At 40.3% G+C, this 27,517-nt stretch overlaps 1 protein-coding gene across 1 annotated transcript in view; it reads left to right on the top strand.

The window, feature by feature from the left end:
• The first annotated feature begins 2,577 nt into the window (after nt 1–2,577).
• Nucleotides 2,578–27,517, top strand: part of myo10l1 (myosin X, like 1) — a 48,255-nt gene continuing 23,315 nt past the window's right edge. The window contains exons 1-2 of the mRNA XM_034675360.1: nt 2,578–2,623; nt 17,959–18,057. Of these exons, the coding sequence (XP_034531251.1) occupies nt 2,603–2,623; nt 17,959–18,057 (120 nt within the window). The 5' untranslated portion in view covers nt 2,578–2,602. The remainder of the gene's footprint in view (nt 2,624–17,958; nt 18,058–27,517) is intronic.

The raw sequence follows: 27,517 nt of genomic DNA on the forward strand, positions 1-27,517 counted from the left end.
TTGGGTCGATGGCTTTTAGTCATGGTGACCTCCATACAGATCAAAAATATTTTCACTGTTTTTGTTTCATAAACCCCGGTGCTCCAGTCAGGAGGACTTAAATGAAATGAAAAGTTCAGCCTCAATAGTATTTGGTCCAATAGCTTGTCCTTAGAGTACTGATACTGACACAGGGGCTGCAACCAACAATTCTTGATCACTGTTGATAAGAGCATTTAATCATTTTTTGGTCTACAAATGTCAGGCAATTGCAATTAAGTCTGTCACAGTTGCCTCAATATTAAACCAACATCTCCAAATGTCTGGTTTTGCATGCCCAAGCAGTAAAATGCAAATAGACTCTGTTTATTTTGGTATTAAAGAAACAATCAGTAAATCTTTATCTGTGTGAGCAGCTGAACCCAGAATAGTTTCCCATGGTAGATTACCTAAATGTTGATGATTTATTATAAAAAACATCTTGAGCATATCTTTTGTGTATAACATATGTACAGTGTACTGGTTTTCGTCGCAGGGGGCACAAAAAGCTTCTGTGAGGAACTAGTTTTACGTGGAACTCAAACAAATAGATTGACCTCATCTTACCATAACTATTTCTGTTTGTTTGTGCATTTGCAGCTCTGAGAATATGCGTTATGATCATCTTGGCTAAGTCAAGATCTCCACAAAACAATGAAAATTAACTTATCACAGGACTATGCTGTAAATAAAATGTATGGATGTATGTCCACCTCTGTAGAATATGAGCTGCCCATTTCTCACATATGATGTCAGAGCCTCATTAAATTTTTAAACTAACAGCTCTGAGAAAACCATTGAGATAATTATGATTTGTAAGCCATGCTGCAAGCCAACATGGAGGGGAGGGGGTTGCAAACAGTCAGGCTCCAAATTTTGAGGGGTGTGTGACCTTTTTTAAGTCCTGACAGTGTGAGTGTGGTTTTAAGTGTTCTCAGGTTCACCAGAGGTTTTTTCAACCCTTGAGGCGACTTCATATTAAAGATTACAAAGACCAGGTCTCATTTCCTTTGTGTTTGTGAGTGTATGTGTGTGTGTGTGTGTGTGTGTGTGTGTGTGTGTGTGTGTGTGTGTGTGTGTGTGTGTGTGTGTGTGTGTGTGTGTGTGTGTGTGTGTGTAGTGTACAGTAAGTATGTGCGCCCCTTCAGATACATCCACACTTTGAACAAAAAAGGGGCCCTGTTGTTGGGACTGGCTTTTGATCTGTCTGCCTGATGAAGATGGAGGGTGCTGATAAATAATACTTCCATACATGCACACAGGAGGCCCCACTCTATACCTCCAGGGCTCCAGAGGGAACAGGCTGAGCCTCACAATACTTTACCCCAAAGAGGCCTCAGCCTGCTGGGCTCCTGATGGCTGCACCTGGCCCCTGTGGATTGGCCTCTGACAGTGAGAATTAAACCACACACAGTCCAAATCACATACACAAGCTGTCCATCTATTTCCCCCTCATTCATACAAACTAGGGGGACATTATGTGCAATCATTGTTGGTTTTGGGGTGTGTTCCTCTGTGTTTTGGTGATGTGTGTGCATGTGTGTGTGTTGGGTGTATCATTTTCACCCTACAGGGGCTCCGACTAACCCTGTAACCAAGCCTCCTCGACTGACATGGCTAACATGTCAGTCCGAAAATTTGGGATATCATCCTCTATGTTGTAAAATAATCATATCCACTAAAACCAACTCAATGCTGTCTGGAACTATATCGTTTCTATGTATTATAACCACATGCAAAAGGTACACTGGGAAATAGCCATAGGTATTTTATCTAGCAACTTTCTGATGAGTCACTCTTCATGAAGAGTCTCTAAAGTGTAACAAATGACTGACTGTCTAAAGTCTTCTTCCTCGTGGGATCAACACCTGTAACTAAACCAAGTAGGACAAAATATCTTGCATCTATTCTGGAAGTCAGAAATAAAAACATATACATGGTGGTCTGGGCAAATCAAATCCAGATGTTTTTCCAGTAAGTACAGTAGTTACAAAAATATTTAGTCCTATACCTCTACTGTATGTGCATTTATTTCAGTGTATGTGTGTGTTTTTGTTGATTGTGTGTGTTATGCATTGGAGGAGGCTGTGTCTGCACCGCCCCGTCGGTGTGCGCGGTGGGCATCGTCAAGCTCATTCCGCCCTCGTACTGGTCCTCTCTCTCAACCCCACACACTACACTCACAGCCTCACACACACACAGGCACACACATATTCACACATACACACACACACACTTACACTTACACTGGACAACTGAAACGAAGCCGGACTGGAGAAACGGTGCGCTACAATTAACGCTGCCCTGACGGATCCCCGGCGTGGACATTTCTGATTATTCCTCACAGCCTCCCTTCGCATGTGGCTATTGGCGCAGAGAGCGCGCGGACGCTGCTGAGGTGTGTTTGAGCCATTCAGAGGATGAGGACAAACGCTCGGTGAATGGGAAACACCAACACAGGGGCACCGTTACCTTTCTCCGGTCTTGACAAACACGCTCACGGTACCGTCGGCGAGATTTACGCCGGAGCCGGTGTCTGCGCTCTGCGGGGCCGGGCGCGCGACGTCTGGGAGGAGTAGGCAGGATGGAGGCGTTTTTTACAGAGGTAAGCCACCGAGGATATGTGTCAGTGTGATCGAGCCAAACATCAGTGACAGATGAAGCGTTACTGGTGTGATACAGCCCGGTGTTTCACCGATGCACGGCCTGTGATACTTGATGCTTTCATGCATTTGTCTTTTGATTTACATCAGGTTACGACAGGTGTTGCTTTGCTTCCATCGACTGGAACCAGTCCTCATTCTTATCCCACCAGGAATAGGCCCGTGTCTTATAGCGGCATGTCTGTATTGATTAGAAATAAACCAAACACATCGTTAGTATTATCATCATCACTGCAGAGCATCGGGGCCTGGGCTCGGTGTTGCATTAATTCAGAGCAGAGCTGCAGATAAATTGGCCAAACGAGAGCTGACACACATCCATAAGGCTGGCTCTCGGATTAAAGCCAATCTGTTAACGGAGGGTTGACCGTGCTTGCCTGCAGCAGCAACAACCCTCCCACATCGTGCTGCTGTTAAAAGACCCTTTCTGTGTTTTAAAAGTGTGCTTTCAATGATATGGAGACGGGATTCATGGGTGGGTATTGCTGTGGTATAGGGCTGCGGGAAATGAGGAGTGGGTGAAGGAGGGGGAGGGTGATATGGTGGCTATCTGGAAAGTGAAGGAGGAGGAGAAGGATGAGGATTATGTGTGTGGATAGAAAAGGTGAGAAAGCAGGGAGATCAATGGTTAACAATTTGTATCTAATTGAATAATAGTTAAATCATAGGTTATTAATTTAGCCTACTCATTCCTGCACTGCCTGATGGGAAAAAAAACTCATCATTACCCTTTAGTATCATGGGATGTGTTTGCTAAACCTTGCCCAAGATTTTTGTTCTTTTTTCATTCAGACCCAGAATTACATATTTTCTCCCCTTGTTCCCTCCATCCCTCCAGGCTACTCATGGTGGACTGTCACCTCCTTCAGGAGACACTAGACTCCTAGCTCTCCCCCTCCTTTATTTCTTTTATGCTTTGGTCCCCACACACCATTCATGGCACATTCACACACACACACACACACACACACACACACACACACACACACACACACACACACACACACACACACACACACACACACACACACACACACAAACATATATATATCTTCACAATCTCATGAAACACTGTCTTTCCCTCAGACTCTGATGCCAGTATCCGTCCTCTCCAAGCTACTTATGCTCTCCCCTCTTAAGTTAATCTGATATGAGTTTAAATGCCTCTCACACTGGCAGTGATGTCATGCCATTTACAAGTGTGTGTGTGTGTGTGTGTGTGTGTGTGTGTGTGTGTGTGTGTGTGTGTGTGTGTGTGTGTGTGTGGGTGTGTTTGTGTGTGTGTGTGTGTGAGTGAATGGGCATCAAGACCTTCATTTTTTGTCTGTTGCTAGATGTGTTATCAGTTAAAACTTTGCACAAATGTGTCAGTATGACAATAAAAAGGTAAATAAGGACATGACATAATATAGAGATATATGATAACAACTATTCAGAGGATGAGCAGCAACAGCTGAGTGAAGCAATCTCGTCTCCTGTTCCATTTCCCATCAGTCCGTCTGTAATATATTGATCATAGCATTGATTCACTGACTGTCATTGCACCACCCAGCACAGTACAGACTATGAAAGCCTGTGTGAGACCTGAAAATGGAGTGACTTATTGAGTTATGATGTTCAGGCCTGCAGTCCTGCATAAGCAGCATATCTGATACCTAGAAACATGACTTCATGCTAACTAATCAATCCTCCTGAGAGGTGTCTGTTAGACATCCACTTAGTTTCAGTCCTCTGCCATCTTTATCGCTCTATCCCTCAATTTAATATCACTGCGTTCCTCCATTTGCCTCTATCCCTTAAACCAAAAAAGAGCAAACAGCTGACCTCTCTCTCTCAACCCAGGCAGAAAACATGATAGCTGGCTGGCCAGTCGAGCATGAAATGTCAGGTGGCGGTTGACTACTGTAAAATCCTCCTTATATTCAATCTTGATTTGTCAGTAGTGGAAAATTGCTGTTGTAGTATAAATTAAAAGTGATAGGGAGAATCTTGAAGATAAATTGAAATACTATTAATAACTTGTCTTTGGATGTGCTCTCTGTAAATATTTCTTACCATTAAAAAACTGTTGCCTGCTCTGTGAGTAAGCAGATAATGTTAAATTCATGGACTCCCTCATTTCTTGCTAATCAATTTGATTATTACAGTTGAATAAAAACACACAGATACAAATCTCAACTCAGATTTAACAGCAATCTAGTTACATATAGCAACACATTTTAATGATGCCTTAAAACTTAATGTGCCATTAAGGCTTCAGAAATGTGTTGGCTCACTAGCTGAATATATGTAGGCTAAAGAGTAAGACTGTCATCACAACATTGTGTACCTTCCAAAAATAAACACATTGTGGTTAAATGTTAAATGGAACTTGAAAAGCAGTATGTCTTCATACAGGATAATACATTTTTATAACTATGAAGACAAATTTTTAAGTCTAGGATTTTGTTATATTTTCGAAAACATTAGTTGATTGTAAAATTTTAATGTAATGAAAAAAGCATTAGTCAACCCCAAATTACATACAATATTTATGCCTTGTTTTGTCTAAGCAACAGTTCAAAATTCCAAAAATATACAATTTACTATGATATATAAGTCAATAATAGAAAGTACGAGCAATTGAAAAGATGGAAACTTGCATTTTCTTGCATTTTCTTGCATTTTAGTAAAAGAAAAATACAATCACTTGATATTATATAGGATTTTTAATATTGTATGATTTCGAAGAATAATTTGATGGTACATTTTTGGAAAACATCAATATAACCACAGTTGTACTTGTTAGACTACATGCTGAAATATCAATGTTTTTTTCCTCACAGTGTTAACATACTATTCCTTTAGCTTATAACACTCTTTATGTTGTATAAAAAGTGAAGTTCAGTAAGTTTTTAAACCCCAAATTACAAGTGTAACCTAAAGTATTAAAATTACATCATAAATTGATACTCATAAATGCAGATGTTATTTTACTTGCTTTGTATTCCCTTTGTCAATTCTTGTTTAATTTGTACTATTTACTATTTTTAAGTCTAGGATAACTTCGTTTGGCATTGGAAATATGTTAGTATGTTGTTCACCTCGCTGACATCTTTTTTCATGAATGACAAACATCAGCATAAAGTCTGGTTACTTGAACAAGGTCTACATTTTGTTATTTTTCTGAAATTTGATTAAAAATCTGCTAAGTGTACTTTATGCCACCACTTTTTAACTGTCAGGAGAGTAAAGTTAGCTGCATTAGCAAGCTAATGTTAACTGCTGTTTTTTTGGTGATTAGCTTGCCATCTCAGCTACTGGGTGTCAATATTAAGAGACAACTGGCCTTATATCAAATTTAACACTCATTAAAGCCCTGAAGAATATCCAAATGGATAAATGAACACTTAAAAATGTGTATATATTTAATGCTAACATTGCATCTTTCAGTTCTTTTTTTTGTTACATTTTAGAATCAAAACCAGGGCTCAGAGAAGCATCTAATGACTTCAGTGTAGGCTTCTTTAGACTAAACGTTCTCAGAAAAGAAATGTAAATTTAAACATATGATTCTGTTGAAAACTTGGCAAACTGAATTTGCTAATGTAGATCAGGTGATGATGGAAGTTTTAAACTGCTCTTACTTGGACCTTGAGATGAGATTGCTCTCTAAAGTACAGTAGATAGATAATAGAGCCTGATTTATTAAGACGGTGGGAAATTGTTTGGCTCAACAAGACATAAACAGGCAGAAATAAATAAATGTAACATGTAGGTTAAGAAGAGAAGACTTATTTTTTATTCTTTCCTCCTTACCTTGTTTTATTCTTTTCTTACACCATAATGATGTCCTCTTTAAAATCTAAATTGTATTCACTTTAATAGAAGATGCTGGAAACTACCGGCTGGCACCTTTGAATTAAATATTCTTAACATGAAGACCTGTATTGAAATACCCTATGCTCCCTAGGCCTACGGTTTGTGTGTTTGTATCTGAGTAAATTGACAACATTTGGGCTCAGGGTGACATTTTGTGTTTCTGTTGATATTTGTGTATACTAGATCTGTACTGGATTAAAGGTGCACTCAGCCACCAAATAACCATGGAGACAGACAGGTGTGAATGTGGAAAGAGCAGCTTTGATACAATATCTCAAACTGCTGTCACTCTTTCTGTATCATATCTTCATGTTTATAACCTCACCTTCCGTCTTATTTTTGCACTGTCAACAGCCCTGTCCTCTCTCTCTCTCTCTCTCTCTCTCTCTCTCTCTATCTCACCAGCTCTGTTGTTAACCTCAACAGAACAGGCTGTAAATAATCATTTACTACTCTGCAATTTGTTGAGTGGCTACCATCCTGAGATTATGGGGCTATGAAAGGTTGATTTTTCATGCAAAGAACTTTCTCTGTAGTAAAATATTAATTAGCTTGATGCATTCTGTATGGCTGCTTTCATATGGGCTAATCTTTGGTACAGTTACAGGAATAAACTCTTAAAGTAGCCCCCTTTTTTAACTTAAACGATGAGATGTGCAGGAAAGAGTCTGTCCTTTCTTTGTGTGATGGATTCTGATGTTAAAAGCTGAAATTTGGCAGAGCCTGTATTAATAGATTGTGGCGCAAATTATGCTTGATTTTGATTGTAGTGCATACTGTAGGAAGTTGGTTCAGTGCAGGGAAGGGAACAGTCACTGGAGATGTGTGACCTATATTCAGCAGCAATTCAACGCATTTGTTCTGCTCAGGAGCTGCATGAGCTCTGATTCTCACTCTCTCTCTCTCTCTCTCTCTCTCTCTCTCTCTCTCTCTCTCTCTCCCCGCGGCCACTCACTCAGTGCTTCTCCATCTCAGTAAACCAACCACTTTTGGTGTTTCTCTGCCTGTCTCCCTCCTCTGTCTGGCCTTCTTCCAGCTCTTTCTTTCCTCTCCTTCTTTTATCCTCTGTCTCACTCTTCTCCTTGTTCTGCATGTAGGCGTGAGTCAAACCACATTAAAGCTCTTCTACAGTGTTTGAAGAAAACCACATTTCCCAGAATCCTCTTCTATTAAGAGGGCTATTTTTGAACTCAGTGTGGCAGAATATTTATATCTTGAAAAAGTGCCACAACTAGTGTGATAACACCTTTTATGATAAATATTCCTTGTTTAGAATGTTGTGTGAAATTTAAATTCTTAGATCAGCTGAATTAAATGCAAGTGGGTATAAGTACTAACAATACAGGATTACTAAACCAGTCTGTGGGCTGTTTGACACAAATACCGGTGTTATGGGGGAGATGTCTAAGGATTTTCCCCCTTACCATTTAATCTGCTTTATATTTTCTAAAATAATAGTTGATTGTAAAATTTTAATGTAATGAAAAAAAGCATTAGTCAACCCCAAATTACATACAGTATTCATGCCTTGTTTTGTTCAAGCAACAATTCAAAATTTCAAAAATGTACAATTTACTATATCTAAGTCAATAATAGAAAGTACTAGCAACTGAAAAGATGGAAACTTGCATTTTTTTGCATTTTAGTAAAAGAAAAATACAATCACTTGATTATAAATAAAATAGTATCAGATCAATTTCCCATCAATCAAATAAGAAACTGCTAGATTTATATGTCTCTCAACTCCAGTCACAATATTTTAGGATTTCTAAGATTCATTTGATGGTACATTTTTGGAAAACAGCAATATGACCACAGTTGTACTTGTTAGACTCAATGTTTAGATATAAATGTTTTTTTCCTCACAGTGTTAACATACTATTCCTTTAACTATAACACTCTTTATGTTGTATAAAAAGTGAAGTTCAGTAAGTTTTTAAACCCCAAATTACAAGTTTAACCTAAAGTATTAAAATGACATCATGAATGGATACTCATAATAAATACACATGTTATTTTACTTGCTTTGTATTCCCTTTGTCAATTCTTGTTTAATTTGTACTATTTACTTTTAATTATTTACTTATTATTTCACTTTGATTACACTCATTTGTTTCACCTGTGTCTTGCTGTCACACCTGTGTATGATTGCCCTGAGTGTATTCAGTTTCCCTGGCTGTTTTTGAAACCGCCTACTATACTAGCAGTACGTACTGATTTGACCAAAATTCAGTATGATGTATGCAGTATGTGAAGAAGAACAAAATCTGCAGTGTGCTAAAACTCCCTGGATGTCTTACTGATTTGGGAAATTTCTGAATGCATTGGACCTGTCTCCCTCACAATGCACAGCGCTCACTTTCCCATTTTACTCCGTTTTTAGGTGCTGTGAAAATTATGTAATTCCATATAAACCACTTATTCACTTTTCAAATCATTAATGCTAAAGAAGCAGTTTCGCTATCAGCTTAGCCGTTGTTTACTTCTGCTTTCCTAAACCGGAAATCCAGTGACATCTGGCTCAGCATACTGCAGACCAGACCAAGCGGCGAACCTCTGGTCTAAAAATAGTCCAATGTGGAAGTGCTAAAAACTGCATTTCATCGAGAATCCACTTGAGGCTGGCTCAAGGAGCACCGGAAGTCACATACACAACAATTCAAAAAAGACGATAATTACAGCAGAAATAAACATGTTTACAGCCTGGTACAAAAGACGAGTGTAGTCTGGATAGCTCATTTCTCGATCGGCTCACACTGTAGGGGGGCAAATGTTTTCTAACGCGGCAATTTCAAAGATATTGAGATTACGAGTCTTCCAATGAGAGGCATAGCTGACTGCGGGAACACTGTAGCTGTTGGCTAGGAGGCTCAAACTCCGCCTCTTTATGTCACACTGGCTCGACAGCAGCAATATGGCAATATGGCCTATTGGCCTCAAACAGCTCTTCAGAAACAGATGGGTGACATCACGGATCATACGTCCATATTTTATACAGTCTATGGACCAGACCCAACAGAGCAGTCATACTACTGAATTCAAACGCTGTATGCAGTATACATTAGGCTACCTACTGCCTACTACATTCGTAGGTAGTATGTAGCAAACTGTTTCGAAAACAGTCCCTGTTTTCACCTTTCTTGTTTGGATTATTGTGTCGTCTCCTGCTTCTCCCTTGTGTCTTTCCTCATGCTCCCAGTGTGTATTTTGGTTCTGTTTGGCTTCTGTTTAATATTTTTGGATTTATTTCATGAACATTGAAAGTAAGTTTTTGTTTGATCTATTTCTTTTGCTCTTTCTTATAATAAATATTCAAAATCTTCACATGGGTCCTCCTCCTGTGTTTTTCTACCCCAACGTGACAAAAGACAAACAAAGAAATGAATAAAGTAGAAACAAAATGAAAATAAAATAATACAGGACAGCATATCCCATAATCCTCTCAGTGTGAACATCACTTCCCAGCATCCACAGATGCTAAAGGCAGAGAGAGGCTGTTTCCATGGTGCCCTGTTTCCGCACTGTTGCCGTGGAGTTTTGTTGCCAGGGTTGCCGGTGGGGGTGGGGGTGTGTGACTGTAGTTTAATCCAAGATGAGAGAGAATGTGATAATTAGCAGACTGCTCAAAACTGGCCTTTTAAAGAGGATTTGCATTGTACACACACACACACACACACACACACACACACACACACACACACACACACACACACACACACACACACACACACACACACACACACACACACGCACACACACAAATAATAGCATCAACAGCTGTTTCTATCAGCTGCCTTTATCCTGGTTAATATTTAAAAGTAAACTCTGATCTGATTTGCTCTGGCTAAATCATCTGTGTGTTTGTTTTGGAATTAATATGTCAAAACCGTATCTTTCTAGGGCTTCACATTTTTCAGAATAACATTAGAGCAGCCAAAACACTGCAATAAAAACAAATGTTACCTATGCATCTACAGTAACTCTGAAGATGATTGCTTTGACTTGATACTCTGTCACTCACTCTTTCTCAGGTCTCAAGCGTTACTTCCTATCTTTGTGTGTTTACCCTCCTGTGTAATTGTGGGCCTCCACCCTAATTGCTTTCTCCTGTACCTGATTAGCCTACCAACCTATTAAAAACAATAAATGTAAGAAATGACACAGTTAATGTGTGACTTTCTGCATGAATCCAGATGTTTTCAAATATCTGCAGCATTTAGTTTCAACTGTAATCTCTTTGACAGATGTCAAAGGACAGGTGACACCAGCCTGCCCCACAATCACTCACTCAGCTACCCCCCCCCCCCCCCACACACACACACACATAAACACATGTTGTTCTCCTTCCAGCCGCTTTAATCTGCTGAAAGCCTTGCTGTCCTGATTGTATTATCACCTTTAATGGAATATTACTGACACAGTTTAGGTCTGTGACACAAGGCCGGGCTGCACTCCAGGAGGTGAATGAGAGAGCTTTATCACAGTAATGCTAGAAAAAAACAACATAAATTGAGAGACCCTTAAACACAATCACAGACACCTGCCTCTTTTTTTTTTTTTTTTACAGTGCCCTTCATGGCATAGCAGATGTTTCTAACTCAAGATGTTTAGGTCCAGTTATTGCCTTTCTATTGCTGATCTCCAGCTTTTTTATCTGGGGTTTAACCTTTTTGTATTGTCCCAGCTTTAAATTGAAAACAAAAAGGAATGAACTATAACTGGAAAACACTTGTTATTAACATAAATCCAGCTTTAGCTAATGATGACACTCTACATCAGCACTGCACCGTTGCATGCTTTGGCCAAATATAAATATTACCTGAAAACAGTTTTTCTTCAAAACTCTTGAACATTTATTCCTAGTGGCAACTTGAATATTATCTTATTTCAGTGTAGGCAATTTGTTACAATTTCAATAAAATGCTGGACCCAAGAGCAACACTTTAAACACAAAGTCTGGTTTTCACAACTTATTTTCTAACTTTGAATACAACTTTCGGTGAGCAGACAATCTGGCAAGGAGTGGATGAAAAGCTGGTGTACTGACACACTACAACCTTGATTATAGATAGGATGCAGGTGTGTAGCAAGGAGGGGGAAGGGGAGAGGCTTGACCAGGTAATGAAGAGGCAAGACTGGGGGATGATGAGCCATGCCTGCCACAAAGACAGACACAACAAAGACACTGACAGAGGGAGAAGACAGACACAAGGGGAAACAAGAAAACATGGGGAAAACTGAGAATGTGGCTGTAACACAATAGTTTTGTAGAAGAGGAAACAAGTCAATACTTTGGGATGCTAGTAATAATATTTGTTGCAGCTAAAATTGGATTTTAGGCTGTATTAGAGGCATTTATAAGCAGGTACTGAAACAACTGTACTTCTATAGGGCTATAATATTTAAGGTCTAACTCCTCCATTCATTCATTTTCAACTTTATTTTTTCAACACCTGATTCATGTTACTTCTCTTAAATCCTGCTTAAACTTCATTAAAAAAAATCAAAAGCATTAGAGAAATAATAGAGAGAAGAAACACGAGATCAGAAGATACATACAATGTTGTAATAACACATTTTTATTTAGGACCCCATTCATTTTAGGCTCCGTTACAGGCAAACTTTAGCTTGACACCAGTTTTATGTTTTAAGACATAAAGAACAAGATGAATAGATAAACATTCAAAGACAAATCTTTTTTCTACAAGTGATATTGAAGGGAAAAAAATCTAGTAAACAAATGTTCTTCCTTTTCTGAAAACGTAATTGACTGAACTGAATAACTTTACTCATGGATTTATCTTGTGAAAGCATTGAACACAGCTGAGGATGCCAACTAACATAAATCAGAGCTCTTCACTCAGGACTGACAAGAACCATATTATCTAGAGGTCCCTCCCCTCCTCGCACGATTAACTCTAATAAGCACTCACAACCACGCCCACCTCCTCTTTCCTACAGACATCCGTCACTACATGGAGATCATAGGCTGAGGTTGTTACAAATGAGCTTAATAGAGTTTGGAGGCTGATTTTGAATTCCCTTTAAAATATTCAAAAATATGATTGTATACAATTTGGAGCCTCAAGTGTTGCACAGAGTAGAAGAGTGGTTCAAAGACAGGGAGACGTGCTGGACTGGATGGATAATATCATGTTGAATTATTGATTTCTGGATGTGGTTAGTAAGTCTTGGGTTGTAAGATTGGATGTATTAGGCGCTGTTTCATCATTGTGTTAGAAGGAACAGTAGTTAATGAGTTTGCTGAAGCAAATAGACAGATACACACACAGAGTCACAGTCATCACCAAATGCCCCCCTGACCTTTAGCCTCCGGAGAGATCCCACTGTGTCCTTCCTCCTCCATGCTGATCTTTGGTTTTCCTCCATTAGCTCGAGTCTGGTCAGCTGTTTTCCTCATCATTTATTCATCTGAGTCTCGCTTCTGCCAGCCTCTGTCTTCCTTTTCTACTTGTAACCTTTGGTCCCATTTTCTAGCTTTACAGTGTTTCCATGATCACCAGCGCTATTATCCTTTTTTCCTGCTGTTTCTGTCTCCTCTGATCTCACGTCAAACAGGTTGTCAGACTGTCTCCTGTGGGCACTTCTCTTTTCTGTCTCTCCAGTTGTTTCCTGCTCTTACTTTCCTTACTTCTGTCTCTATCATTTTCTCCTTTCATTATAGCCAACATGTTGCTCTTTGGATTGCAATGCCTTTCAGTCCACTACCTACATTTTAAATAAAATACATAAACAAACTGTCAGATGGATTCACAGAAAAGTTGCCTTTACAGTTTCCCAAGGAACAAATGTCTCAGGTAGTTTAATGCATGGTTTCCTTAATCATGGTAATTTAAAACAAAATCTCTGTTGAATGAATTTTGAAAGCAATAATCTCTGGGACATTTGTAAACTACTAACACCAATTTACATTTTTGAGATGGTATAAATCAGGGAAGATCACGTCTGGACCTAGAGTGCGTTTGTTTGTACTGTTTGATTTTCAGTTGTAGTTGAAAGGTGGTTGAACCACAGTTGTAGTCAAGTCACCAAACCTTGATTCCCCAGTGTTCAAGTCATTTGAAAAATAATAGAAAAACTAATGACAACAACTAAACAATCTGTATCAGTAAATAAGTCTGAGTTCTCCTCTCAACACTCTGAGTTTGAATGTAGTCAATTCACAAGTCCTGAAAACCAGGAGTTGAGTCCGACTCGAGAACTAAACACTGGGTTGAGTGTTATAAGTGACTGTTGAATGTGCAGTTTGAATTTGAAAATGTGGTCGGTGTTCGTTGGGGCGTGAGCATCTCTCAGAGGGAAGGAGGGGTGTCCGTCATCAGAGACTGTCTTTCGGGCGATGCCTCAATCAAATGGCACAGCCATCCATGTGTTCGCCCAAGCAGAAACAAGGCCTTTATCAGACACACACACACACTCACAGCTGTTCAGGCGTCTGGGCCGTATGCTCTGGGGATGCTCTCTTTGTATGCTCACTGATGAAAGATTATTTGGTGGTCAGGATTTTCTTAATGATTCTCCCAAAACCAACACATTTTCACTCTGCATTAAGACCTAGACACACAGAGGAACCCAACATGGTTCATCGAGGCACGATGGATAAATCCCTAATCTCCAAATCACATCTTCTTTACCTGGAAATCAGACCACATACAAGTTGCTTTAGACAGTGCCTCACCACTGAAGGTGTCCTTGTCTTTATTGGTTTCTTAAAGTCATGACTTTGTCTGAGGGTAATGCAGATACAGAGAGTGTCTGTCCTTGTTGGGGACGATCAAGGATGTTCTCACAAGTAAGAATTGAGAGCAAACTGACAGTGCATCCATGATCTATATTGCAAAAAAAAAAAAAAAAGCAGTAGAAAAAAAGTGTTTGCTCCATTGGAAAAGAAGCTGTTAGAAATCTGATGAACTAGACAAGCTCATTTTAAGCTTGATAATCATCCACGCAGAGTACCCAGATTCTTTTAAATTTCTCTTTAAGATACCAGTTTGATTGTCCATGTCTTGCCTCATAGGTATCCTTAAACATTAACCCATTTGATGTTTTTTCGAATAGCTGCTAGGGGAAGAGATGTGTTCCTCTAGTCCTCAAATCTAAAGAATTTAAGTCTAAAGCTTACTTGACAATGGCAATATACTACAGATACATTGGCTGTTTCTTTCTTAACTTGCACAAGTCAAAAGAATCAGGTGGCATTCTTGTTCAGGTTGTTTTGCTGCTCTTTCAACTCTGGCTCAGAGAGTGTGGTGTGAGGTGAAATCCGAGGTCAGAGGCCATGTTTGAGGCTAAAGTGACGATCGAGGGCAGTTCAGGTTTAATGGAGCTTGACGAAATGGTGATGGACGGAGCTGCAGGCCGAGGTTTGAATTTCACAGGTCATGACAATGGGAGAGAACCTGCATTTTAAACATACATGCGGCTTTCAGTGTTGGAGTTTGTTGTTATGCATGGCCATTCCTGTCTGTCTGGGCCGGTAATAGACGGGGGGAGGGGAGGAGAACACAAAGAGGAGGAGGATGAGGGTGTTGGTGGATGTAGGTTGTAATGCAGGCAGGTCATTTATAACACTACGTCTCTCCCTTCGCTGCATTTGCCCCAGAGATTACACATGGCTCAGACGGAGTACATCGATCGGGGACTGGGGGCTGGTTTTCTTAAAGAGGAGACGGGAGTGAAGGAGACAGAAAGTGAAAACATGCAGTATATTCCGGTTTACGGAGAGAACCAGAAGAAACTGTGTTGATGAGCTTCAGGGCTAGACCTAAAGGTCCAGTGTTTGAGGTTTAAGAGGGGTCAGAGGTCATTTTATCAGTTAAAACAGGATATAGTGAAGCACCGGTGAGCTGTGAGATGAGCCTTAGGCCTCGCTGTGGTCATCAGGTCACAGCAACAACCATTAATACAATAGCTCTGTGTGCAGGAATCTGACAGACAGATGAGACAGGCTGACTGTCTGCAGAGAGAGAGAGTGTGAGGGGATCTAGAGGGGGGCTAAATATAGAGAGTTGCTGAGGAGAGAGCAACAGAGAGAGAGAGAGGGGGGGGGGGGGGGGGGGTCTTGAATATTTCAGTTCTCAGAGTGATTCTAGATGTATGAGGCTTGATCATGCAAAGGTTGGAGCACGAAAATGTAAATTGCAGTGACTTTAATGAAGTCCTGGTGGAGCTCATAACATGACAAATCAAAATATTAAACACAACAATATAAAAGAGCAAGCTTGCGCTGGTCTGATGACGTGATGCAGAGTCTACAGGCTCTGTGAGGCTCTGTTTGTAGTATATTAGACAGAACAGAACATTTGGACTACTAAAAGATGATTTCACTTCAGCCACAGCCGACTTTTCTCAGCTTCAGTTGGATAAAGACTTGCAGACATGATTTCAGTTTCTCTGTGTTGCCATCCTTTACAGTCTGACTAGCATCTTGAAACAAATTCTGTATGAGTTCACACCATCTCCGTTTAATTGTAAGGTGTACGTGTGGGAAGGCAGTTTGGACCCGTTATCAAAGGTAAAAGGTCCTCAGAAGGATAATAAAAGCACAACAATATGTTTTTCTGTGAGTCTCTTTCATCCTTTGATGCGGATAAAAAAGTTAATGTTTTCTAAAAGCCAGAAGTGTTCGACTGTTTATCCTAAAGCAGTCAGACATTTTCTGCCCTCAGGCTTACCTTGAGCTATCCAGCAGTGTTTATATATAGCATACCGTGTGTGTGTGTGTGTGTGTGTGTGTGTGTGTGTGTGTGTGTGGTTTCTGCCTGGTTAACGCCATAGCCCCAGGCATGACTTGTTTCTATTATCATTAGTGTGTGTATGTTTGTCTGTGTCAGATTTGCTACAGACTTCAAGAAAGAGTTAAAAATGAAAGGAGGGGATGAATACGATGAAGAAGGAGGTTGTCAGGCAATGCTCGAGGGTTAGTGCCCATCTGTCACTAAAAAAATGTAACAGCTCAATTCATTTGGATGAAAATATCTGGTGTCACTGAGAGTCTTTTTAGGGCTTAAACACCTTCTCAGGCTTTAGACTTAAGTAATGATCTCTGAAAGTTTGTTTCTGGCACAACTAGGTTGATCAAAAATCCTCGCTGAAATCAGTAGCACACCGCTTTATATACTGGCCAATTTGTCTGTACTCAACCTACAAAATACAATAAACTGTATTTTCTTTTCTTTTCTGCAAAGCAGTAATTAGCAGCTACTTATATTTCCTCATCTTCCACTTCTTCTTTTCTTTGGTATTCCTCTCGGTCTCGTCTTCCTCATGTTTTCTCTCTTCGTCTTCTTTTTTTTTCCTTTTCCTGTTCTTTTTCTTATTGTTGTTGTTGTTGTTGTTGTTCTTCTTCTTGTTCTTGTTCTTGTTCTCCTTACTCCTCTCTTGTTGTTCCACTTCTTTCCATTCCTCTGTTCCTCCTCAGTTTTGCTGTACCCTTTTTTAAGGGCTGGAGGTCAGAGGTCAGTGACTGTGTGAAAGAGGACTTTGTCTGGGCATGAAGGTCTTAGAGGAGCACACTTCCTCTGACCCTGAATCAACAAACACTCATGCACACACACACACACACACACACACACACACACACACACACACACACACACACACACACACACACACACACACACACACACACACACACACACACACAGGCACAGTATACACACAGATGTCAAGCCTTGTGGTTTCTCTCGGTAGAAAGTCCAGATGTTCAACTCTTCATGTATCACATCTGTGACATCTCTCTGTACACCCATGCACAGTCATCATATCATCACTCACATAGAGTGTTTTGTTTTGTTGGTTAAACTTTGCATCACGGCTCTGATAATGCTCAAACAGAGATCTTTGGACATTGTGCTGTTGCCAAAATAGAAGAAAGGATTTTCCTGAGGCACTCCTTGAAAGCACTAACTGGACCCTCACTAACCACAAGATGATTAGTTCCCTGGATTTCACGCTGAATCGTTACAATATATGAGTGGGAAAATGTTGGTTTATATCTTGAAGACTATGGATGGAAATTAGTCTATGGCTGCAATCTGGCACATTAACATGCCCATGTTCATCAATGTGCACTGTCCCCTATTCTAAATTAATAAATATATGAATGAAATGAGAAGAACAATGTGATAAGCTTTGTTTTCAACTCTGTCAAAAAAAAAAAAACAATGTTCGTGTGCAATGCTGCTTTTTACAGATGCCTTGAAGATGTTCATCAGAGATGAAGACTACTCAGTCTTTCATTTCCTGCTGTACTGCTGTTAATCTGACAATCAATCAGAATGAAAAGGATAGTGGCTCTGCCAAAGCTACTTCCAGTGAACCTCAGACGTGTGTTACTTTGGTTTGTGACTTCATGTAACCAAAAACTCCTTTTTGTTTTGTCTCTGTGATGCAGGGGGCCCGTGTTTGGGTCAGAGAGAAGGAGCAGCTGGTTCCCGCCACGGTCAACTCTTGTGGGGATGGAACTCTGGTCGTCACAACCGACTATGGAGAGGTTAGTGATGCACACACATTAACACACTCAGTCATTGTGGGTTGTCGTTTTGTCACATGCCCAAAAAGTTTAAGATTAACCGCATGTGAGAGTGAAGGTGAAACAGCTGTGCAGGTTCACCTTCTGCTGTGAGAATCAATACAATTCTCCTGGTCATGATGCACTACTTTCCTGCCCCAGTTCCTTCCTCTTCATCTTCTCCCTCCTCCTCCGCGATCTCCTCATACATATGCAAAATTCATCTCTGACACACATTCAGCCTCCAGAGGAGAGCTAGAATAGACAGAGAGCTTTATGGGAGCACAAATGCTCATTTCAGGATGTCAGATGTCGGGACAGTGTTGCCTGAAGCTGTGCAGAGCCAGGCAGGCGGGCGGGCGGCTGCCCCAACTCCAATGGTTTAACACCGCGCCCCTGCCAAAATAATGGAATTGAATGTTTAAATCCCATTATGAGTACGCGTGTGTGTGTGTGTGTGTTTTTATATAATCTGTATCAGTTGGACGAGCACACGTTGCTCTTTGGATTTATTTGACGGCTGATGTGTTTGGCACACAGCGAAAACACACATGCGCTCCAGTTGGCAGAGTTAACATGCAGCTAATAATAGACCTGGTCTTTCAGCCCGAATTCAAGGGTCTCAGCCCTCTCTTTTATACCTCCAGAGAACATCCCTATACTCTCTGTTCCACAGGAGTACCATGAATTCATGCCTGTGGCCTTTCATAAATCAAAGGGCCAAAAGCTGCACTAAAAGCCTCGTCTTTTCATGTCACTGCTTTGCTAATCCTGTTCTGTAGGAACACACGGGCATTTCCTAAACTGGAGGGTTGGTGATAGGAGCAGGAATTCTCTTTGCTCTGGATTATGGACGTCCTTAACCTCCCCAACCCCCATCCAGCTCTCCTTTTGCCCTCCCTCACTGCTAGCGGTCGGTGTTTAAATGTTAGCTCTGCAGGAGGTAGTGAATATTTGATAAAGAATCAGCGGGATGAGGGGCTTCGATCTGTTGGGACAGGATCTGACCTGTGAAAACTCTCAGGCTCCCCATCGCTCCCTGCTACTCGGTCACTGGGTCTCCTGATCTTGGTCATAAATGATTCCAGTGTCCCAAGAGCTTTAGTAGAGCATTATGATAGCCTTGAGAATAAAGAGGCAATTTGCATCTAGAACAAGAAACATGTAAGATTTAACAGCATTTAGCTCCTTTCCTTTGTTTTTCTTGCTTCTATTTTTCATTTTCATATCTGCTCCCTCACTGCCATTTAACTCTGGTTCTGTAATCTAAAGTCCCTGACCCAGATCACTACATCACCGATTCTGGGTTACAAATGCTGCGGCTGCAAAATTACATGCCTGCACGTCAAATCAGCACATCTCACATCTAACCGGGTTCATGCAAGTCTCTGCATCATTCATAGTCATTTGTACTCTGCTTTTCCACCACTGACTTCATATGAAACAGACAATATTCAAGCGTTGTGCACTCTACTATTGTTAGAGGAACATAGAAAGGTTTCCTTTGTGCTGCTTTTGTACAAGAAAGCCATGAAGATTCAAATTTTTGTATTCAATTTGCAAGCCAGGTCTGATTTCTCATGGTATTACTTCTTTTTTTTAATGACATGGTACAACAAACCTCCAATTTGTTGCTATACATCATTTTATTGTGTGTTATAAGCAAAACAATACTGCAATTCAGGACTTTACCCATCATCTGTCCCATTATGAGCCCCATGACAGATGAAATGACACCTCTCGCTTGGTGAGGTACGTTCTGAGGAAGGTGAACATTTTGTTCTCAAAGTTGAAGTTTTGGAAGCAGGAGAAATGAGCAAGTGTAAGCATGTGGGCGACTTAAACATAGGCCACAATGTGATGGCTAGATTACTGGGTTAGAGCATCTCCCAAATGCAGCTTTTGTGGGTGTTCCTGGTCAGTATGTGCCAAAAGTGGTCAAGGAGGGAGGACCGGTTAACTGGGATGGCCATTGCTCACTGATTTGCAAGGAGGGTGAAGGCTAGCGATCTGTTGGTGCGTTCCAATAAAGGAGCTACTGGAGCTCAAAAAGAAAGTGCTGAAAAAGTGAATACTGGTTCTGATTGAAGTCATTGCAGTTTGATGGATATGGTCTATGTAGTTGCAGACGAGTCAGGCTACCCATGCTGACCCCCGTCCACCGCCTAAAGGGGGCCAACAACGGGCATGTGAGCATCAAAACAAGACCACAGAGCAATGGAAGAAAGTGGCAGACAGGAACAACACCTCTTGGTGCCAGAATCCACAGCACACCTTCAGAGCTCTAGTGGAGTCCATGTCTTGTCCGGTCAGGGCTATTTTGTCCCTGTCCTTATGAGAGGGGGCTTACATAATAAAAGGCAGGCGATCGATGTTATGGCTGATCTTTGTAAGTTAAATAAGACTTGGAAGACCAAATACTCAAGACTCAACTCCAGGCAAAGCAAGATGTTACAACCTCTTCTGCCCCGTCTATCTGTATTACATCAATTCTCTCATATTTCGGCTTGGTTAGGGGATCAGTGGCAGCCAGTCGCCCAGACGTCCTCTGATTGCAGCTCGAGATTAATCTGAAATCAGCTTATATCAATCCATATATTGGCTGATTGAATGATCAGGCTGAACAAGACTGTTAAGTAATCCTGTCTCTGGTTCAGCTCTGGGATCTCCACCCAAATGATATCAAGGGTAACCTCAACAGATGCCTGATTCAACTTAACCACAATGAGACAGAGCTCGGATCCATTTCTTCTCAAAATCAAAAATCCAAACGTGCGGGGAATTCATCCTGTTAGCTTTTGTTTGCATGATTTTTCAGTCACTACCTAAATATAACTTCAAAGGTGTGCGTTCCACGATGAAAACAAAGACCTACACTGTTCTAGCAGGATTTACAAAACCTCATTCACAAATATTTCATCAATGATCCAAGGTTTTACCTTTCTCTTTTAAATCTGCTCAGATTACTGCACAGAGAATACAGTTAGATTAGATCAGATTAGATGTAACTTTAATGGAGCTGCGATGAAACTGGGTCAGCAAAGAACAGGATATGAATAAATATAGATCAAATATGGTAATAGAATAAAGTGATGCATTAGCTTAACTGATTGCCTTTGACGTATATGACAGGCAAAGTTTTCTGCATGGTCTTGTCATATACAGTATAAACTGTAGGTGTGAAATGAATATCTGTTGGACAATTCACAAATACACACAGTTTGTGTACATCTTCTTTGGGATGTGAAATGATTGTAATTAACTGATAAAACACACCTGATTCATAAGCTATGATGAGCATCACTGGTTGCAGCTGTTTAAAGTTTTCCATTACCAACCTCTGATTTAGATGTAGACACATGTGCTTGATGAAGATCCTTTCCAGTCTGGTTGCTATGCATATGATGGCAGAGTAAGCATCAAGCACCTCCCACACGGTGTATGATGTCCCAATGTACATCTCCAGTGAACATCGACAGCCAAAGCGGAATGTATTACATATGGAAAAGCAAAGGATGTAGACACAGACAGAAGGCCAAACCAGGGTGAAATACACACACCTGTATCCCTACTGTACACACAAGCAGACGTTCTTGCAGACAAACAAACACACACACACACTCACAGGTTACTTTAGCGATGAGCTGTGTGTTACGTGACCTGGATTTCAGTAGCTAGCGTGAAAGCCGCAGCGAGAGCTCACGCGAACACAGAACATGCTGCAGGGATGTCGTACTCCTTGTGCACACACTAAATGACACACACACACAAAAACAGACACACACACTCTGACAAATGTGCCTAATGAAAAGTGCAGAAATGACTAGTTTAGTCTGAGTTGGCACAGACACAGACTGATGCTTCTGTGTGATCTTCTGACCCACATTCATTCCCCTCCACTGTTTCATACTTGTTCCCTCTGAGGACCTGAACTTACTCACTCGTTCTTCTCACATAATGAGATTAACTTAGCTTTGTCAAACTGGCACACAAAAACACTGATATGCAAACACACACAAACATCTTCCCATGTTTTTTTCTCTCTCTCTTTCTCTTTCTCTTTCTCACAGTCCATGTCTCTCTGCAGTGTCCCATATCTGTGTAAATGAAGCAGAGAGATCCCCTTCAGGCTGGGATGAGTCTGAGCTGCCAAATCCTAAAAGATGATGACATATGAAAGGTGTTATTTGCCTCGGTACTGTGGGCCAGAAGAGGCATAAACATAGTTAATGCTTGTTGTTAACCTCCCTTGGTGGTCAAAGATACATCATCGAAGGCAGTAGGATGCACTTTTGTAGGTGTACAACATGCATCGGATTTAAGGTTTTGTTGCTTGTGCTTGTGCTTGGAGCAAATGGGAGAAGGTTAAATATTTTGAATGGCGATGAAACCCCAAATTAGCATTTGGTCATGTTTTACTGCTTTTTTATTGGTTCTCTCTCAATTCGAATTTCTTTTCAGCTATACCAGGGCAGAAATGTTTACGGCTGTATAAAAAAAAATACATATATGGTTGTATCCTTTTTGCTTTTGATATTTCCTTCATGCACCTTTATGCTGGCAGATCAATAACCAGCTCCTGTAGCCCAAAGTCCAAAATAGCTTTCTGTATCTCTTTGGTTTTAGGATAAGTTTACTTTCCCAGAAACATCTGGCTGCAACTGCTCCTATGACTTTTAATATACAGATCTTCATTGTCAGATTATACAAAATACCCCCCTCAGTTTCTCTCAATCCTAATCTGACTGGCGAAATTCACCAAACCTGATCCAAAGCCAGGGCAGGTGCATACAGTACTCTGTGATACTGTAACGCACAGAAAAAAAAGCTCTGCAGAATATATAGGTCACTGTGCCCACAGTGCTCTCTCTTTTCTCTCTCTCTGCTCTATCTTTACCTCTCTCGCCCCCTCTCCTCACTCTGGCTGCTGCTAATAAGTGAAGTCAGATGAAGAGGCTCGTTTCCCCCGGCTCTCCTCCTGAATCATGCAAAGCAGCTCAGACTTCAGAGAGCTTTACAGGAGGCCGCTTTCTCCACTGCATATGTGTGTGTGAAAAAGTGTGTTCACATGAGAAAAAACATGTTAAAAATGCAACAATGTTTCAGGAAGAGAGGAGAATCTGAATATGATGAAGGGGAAGAAGCAGAGTGTGAGTGTGGGACGGTGAATGTTGTCAACAAATCTCATGAAAAGAACACATCCTACCAAAGAGCATTATTTACCTATTCCTCTGACTCTGTTTCTATATATTATTTGAGATTTAAGCTATGCTAGCAGCTCTTCAGGAGTGGTTTTGGGAGTAGAATTTCAAAGACACTAAGCTGCCAATTCCTGGTTGCTAATTAAACGTTGCCAGCGAAAGGCTGCTAGTGAAAGATTGCTAATATCAGGCTGCTTATGTAAGGCTGCTAAAATAAGTTGCTCATGTTGGGTTGCACGGGTAGCTCCTAGATATTTCTGGTACACACTATAACAGATGAATGTGTAAAAACCCATAGCTGAAAATAGTCCCAAACAAGTCAACATTCACTCCTGTTTGAGAAATATTTTATTTTTCAAGGAATCCTTTCACTTGAGGAAATCAAATGTTAATTAAAAAAAGAAGTATTTTTTACATTTTCTCAATATTGTTATCTGTGGTAAAGTATGGATATCTCTTCAACACTTGATGTCCTAGTAAGAGAAATTCTCTTCTGAAGAAAAATCATGTTTACTGTGCTCCACCTCTGCACTACGTCCTCTCTCCTTTCTTCAGCAGTCAGTCAGACTCCCTCTCTCTCTGTTTTTCTTTCACTATTTCTGGGTCTTGCTTCAATCCCTTACTCCAACGATGAATTATTGAACGTGAGGTTTCCCATTTTAGACCCTCTGTGCAGTCAAACTTATTGTGCATGTGCTGAAAATACTGTGTGTGTGTGTGTGTGTGTGTGTGTGTGTGTGTGTGTGTGTTTGTTAAAGACACGTGGCTATTCATGAAGGGAATAGAAAAAGAAGTAGGAGACATTCTGGGAAAAAAAAGGAAAAATTCTCTTCTACTTGAGCAACGTTTTATTTTAGTCACTGACACACTTCCTCACTTCAGAGCATCCCCTCTCTCTGAATCATCTGCGTGCTGGTTGTCCCGAGTGGTTTCTCCTAAACTTCTCAGCTTTATCTGCTGTTAAGGCTGTTAAATTTGACAGATTTGACAGCAGCTTTGTTTCGAGAAGCAATTGTAAAAACCAGAACTACAGTCCAGACAACCATTTATATTTTTTGCTTTAGTCTTATTAGTGAAACTTCCAAGCTTTTTTTTCTGTCTTTAGGGCGACCAACCTTCAAGGGAGAAATTTTCTATAAGGACCCTTCTGAAATGTTGAAGTCAAATTCAGTTTAGTCTTTATGACAGGTACTGCTAGATTTTCTGTGAATTTGTAGGGACCCGTGTGAAGAAGAAATAAACGTGATGATTCTATAAATATACACTGGTAACAAAAAGTCTGCAGATTACAAACTGGGAGTTTGACAGGCGTTGAGAAGTACAGAGAAAGTCTGAATATTGGATCCACAGAGGGTGAAAGTTGGTAGTTCTGAATCTATATTCATTTTAAACTCATCTCTAGGGCATCTACTTAAGACAGCATACCCACGACAAACTTAAGTACAAGATTCTGAACTTCACAAGCATCATGTGGACCATTTCATTTGTAATGTTTGCAGTGCTCTTGCTTGAAAGCTCCTGTAGGGAACTTTCAGTGTGTGTTACTTTTGGTGCCCCCTGTGGACAAAATAAGCTCTTCTTTCTTCGCCCATCTTCTCCTATACGTGCTTTTGACAAAAGTACTCAGCCTGCTGTCTTTGAACAGTCAAATGTGTTACTTTTTGTGATTATTTGCTGTTGAAAAGGTGAAGAAGGCTTCATCTTCAGCATGCTGTCAATCATCTGCTCTGACAACTCCCCCCTCACAGCAGTTACAGGCATTCAAATTTGCAATATAGACATTTTCAGCCATGGTGCTGATACTGTTGTTTGCTTACGTGGGTCAAGAAAAGGGATCTTTTTAAATATCATTCTGTTTCATAATGAGTTAAAAACTCCTCACATGAGCTTTAACAGTAGGTGTTTTTATGTGGCAAAACTTGGGCTAGGTTTTTTTGTTTTGCCTAATTTTCCAACACAAAATTTGAGCATGAATGATTGGTTCCCACCCCTTTTTATGTCAAGTGTTTGTTCTCCGAGTCTCAGATGGAATAACAAAAGCTGATGACATGCTGCTTGAGAATTCGAGTATGGAAAATAAAGGATTTCATTTTAAGCACTAAACATGATGAAAACTTGATAATTGAATAGATCTTTGTCAAAGTTTACTTTCACAAGTCCCCCATCTATGCACAAATTTAATAAAGTATCCCTTTATTTTATGTATGCATAAATAACTAACCTATCAGAGGGTACTGGTATACAGTAAAAAGAGGTTGAGGTTTGGTTACAATAATTTGGATTGCAGTCAAACTCCTTCCCTTTTTATTCAAACAAACTGTGAACTGAGAATGTAATTATTACAAGTTGTGCGGTGAAAGGTATAAAAGAGATGATTGGAGGTGAAATTGGACAATCATTCCTTTATTTATTCATGCAAGTATCCCTCCTCCTTCAGTTTTGTGCTTATTTTGTGTGCGAGTATGCATGTGTGTGTGTGTGACAGATGCAGGGTTTGAAGCCTTATCTTCTTGCACTGTAATTTTCCCTGGATTGCAAAGACAGGCTTGACTCTGATTGAAATGGCTCTCAGTAAGCCTTCAATTACAGACTGGGGTCTCAGATTGAGCCATTTAGGCATTAAGTGAGGGTGTGAGCAAGCACATCGGGATCCATGTGTATAAGACAGACAGAAAAGAGAGAGGGAGAGGGAGAGAAAGAGATGTAGGAACATGAACCAGCAATGAAGAGTAAAAGAAGAAAAATAAGATAGAAATGAAGTAAAAGCAGAGCAGGGTGATCAGAGGAGAGAGGTAAATTAATGAAGAGTGGGATGCTGTGAGGGAGAATGAAATTGAGAGAACAGAGAGCGAAATGACAGAGCGGGGGAAGGGATAAAAGAAAAGTGACATAGAGATAGAGAGATGAGAGAGACAGAAGTGATGTGTGTGACATGAAGGCATGCAGAGAACTAGAGAGCGAAAGAGAGAGATTTAATTGGGTGAGAAAGTAAAGATATAGATTAATCTCATCAATCAGAAAAGTGTTTCAGCAGATCACTGCATACACATCAACAAGAACTATATAACTTAACATTACTGTACAAATAAACAATTGCTAAAACACAAACATGCATTCCTGCAGTGACTGATCATAGACTTTCAATCAGTTATATATTTATACATCAGGGAGATATACATCAATGTTATGTACACCTGTTCAGTATATACTCTGAATGAGAGCATGAAGAGGAGTTGACAGTAACACTCAGACAAACAGCTACTTTATTCTGTTTCCTTTTTCCTTTTCTGTTTCATTCTTTTTCTTTCATTTCCTTTCTTTCTTTCTTTCTTTCTTTCTTTCTTTCTTTCTTTCTTTCTTTCTTTCTTTCTTTCTTTCTTTCTTATTTATTTATTTGCTTTTGTCTTTTTTTCTATCTTTCTTTCTTTGGTTCTATCTTTCTTTCTTTCGTTCTTTCTTGTTTTCTTTTATGTTTATCTTTGTTTTTTGTTTTATCTTTCCTTTTCCTTTCCTTCTTTCTTTTTTTCTTGCTGAAAACGTCACCAAGATATCTTAGAAGCTTTTTCATTTCTTTCAGCTAACAGTTTTAATTTAACACATTTTTATCGTGAGCTAGGAACAAATTGGATGGTTGTGTCAGCACTGGATTTTTTTGTGTCTCATTCATACACAGTTATTTCTGAACAGAGGACTCTTACTGTTGATTAACAGCTGGTCAGAGATTTTATTAAGAACCACAGTAACACAAGGTTAATACAAGGAGTCAAGTGGACAGGGTCATCGTGAGGATGGGGAGCAGTTAGCTAGTGAACATGAGTTATGCTTCCTCTAATGGAGGACGAGGGGATAATTGGGTCATTTCATCACAGCTGAGTGAGCGGGGAAAGGGTAGCGACGTAGACCTCATCATGTTTTAACAGCTGACATCTCTACATAAACTTCCAACACATGACTGAGAGGAGAAGTGCACAAAACTACAGCTCATAGAGTGTTTCTGTTTGTCTCCCACGAACAGCATTTCACACATGTTGGCAAAGAATGACTGCGTGTAGGTTGTGTGTTGCTTATCTGGATGCAACAGCTCAACGATGTTGGTGAAGTAAACAGATTCATTTATGAACAATGTATGAATGCCTACAGCATGCGCGTTTGCCACTCTCAACAGACTTCCACCACATCTGTTACAGGAAAACACACTCTCACACACTCTCACATACACACATATATAGAGGGTGGAGGCT

This window comes from Notolabrus celidotus, chromosome 22, assembly GCF_009762535.1.
Source record: "Notolabrus celidotus isolate fNotCel1 chromosome 22, fNotCel1.pri, whole genome shotgun sequence".
Classification (NCBI taxonomy): domain Eukaryota; kingdom Metazoa; phylum Chordata; class Actinopteri; order Labriformes; family Labridae; genus Notolabrus; species Notolabrus celidotus.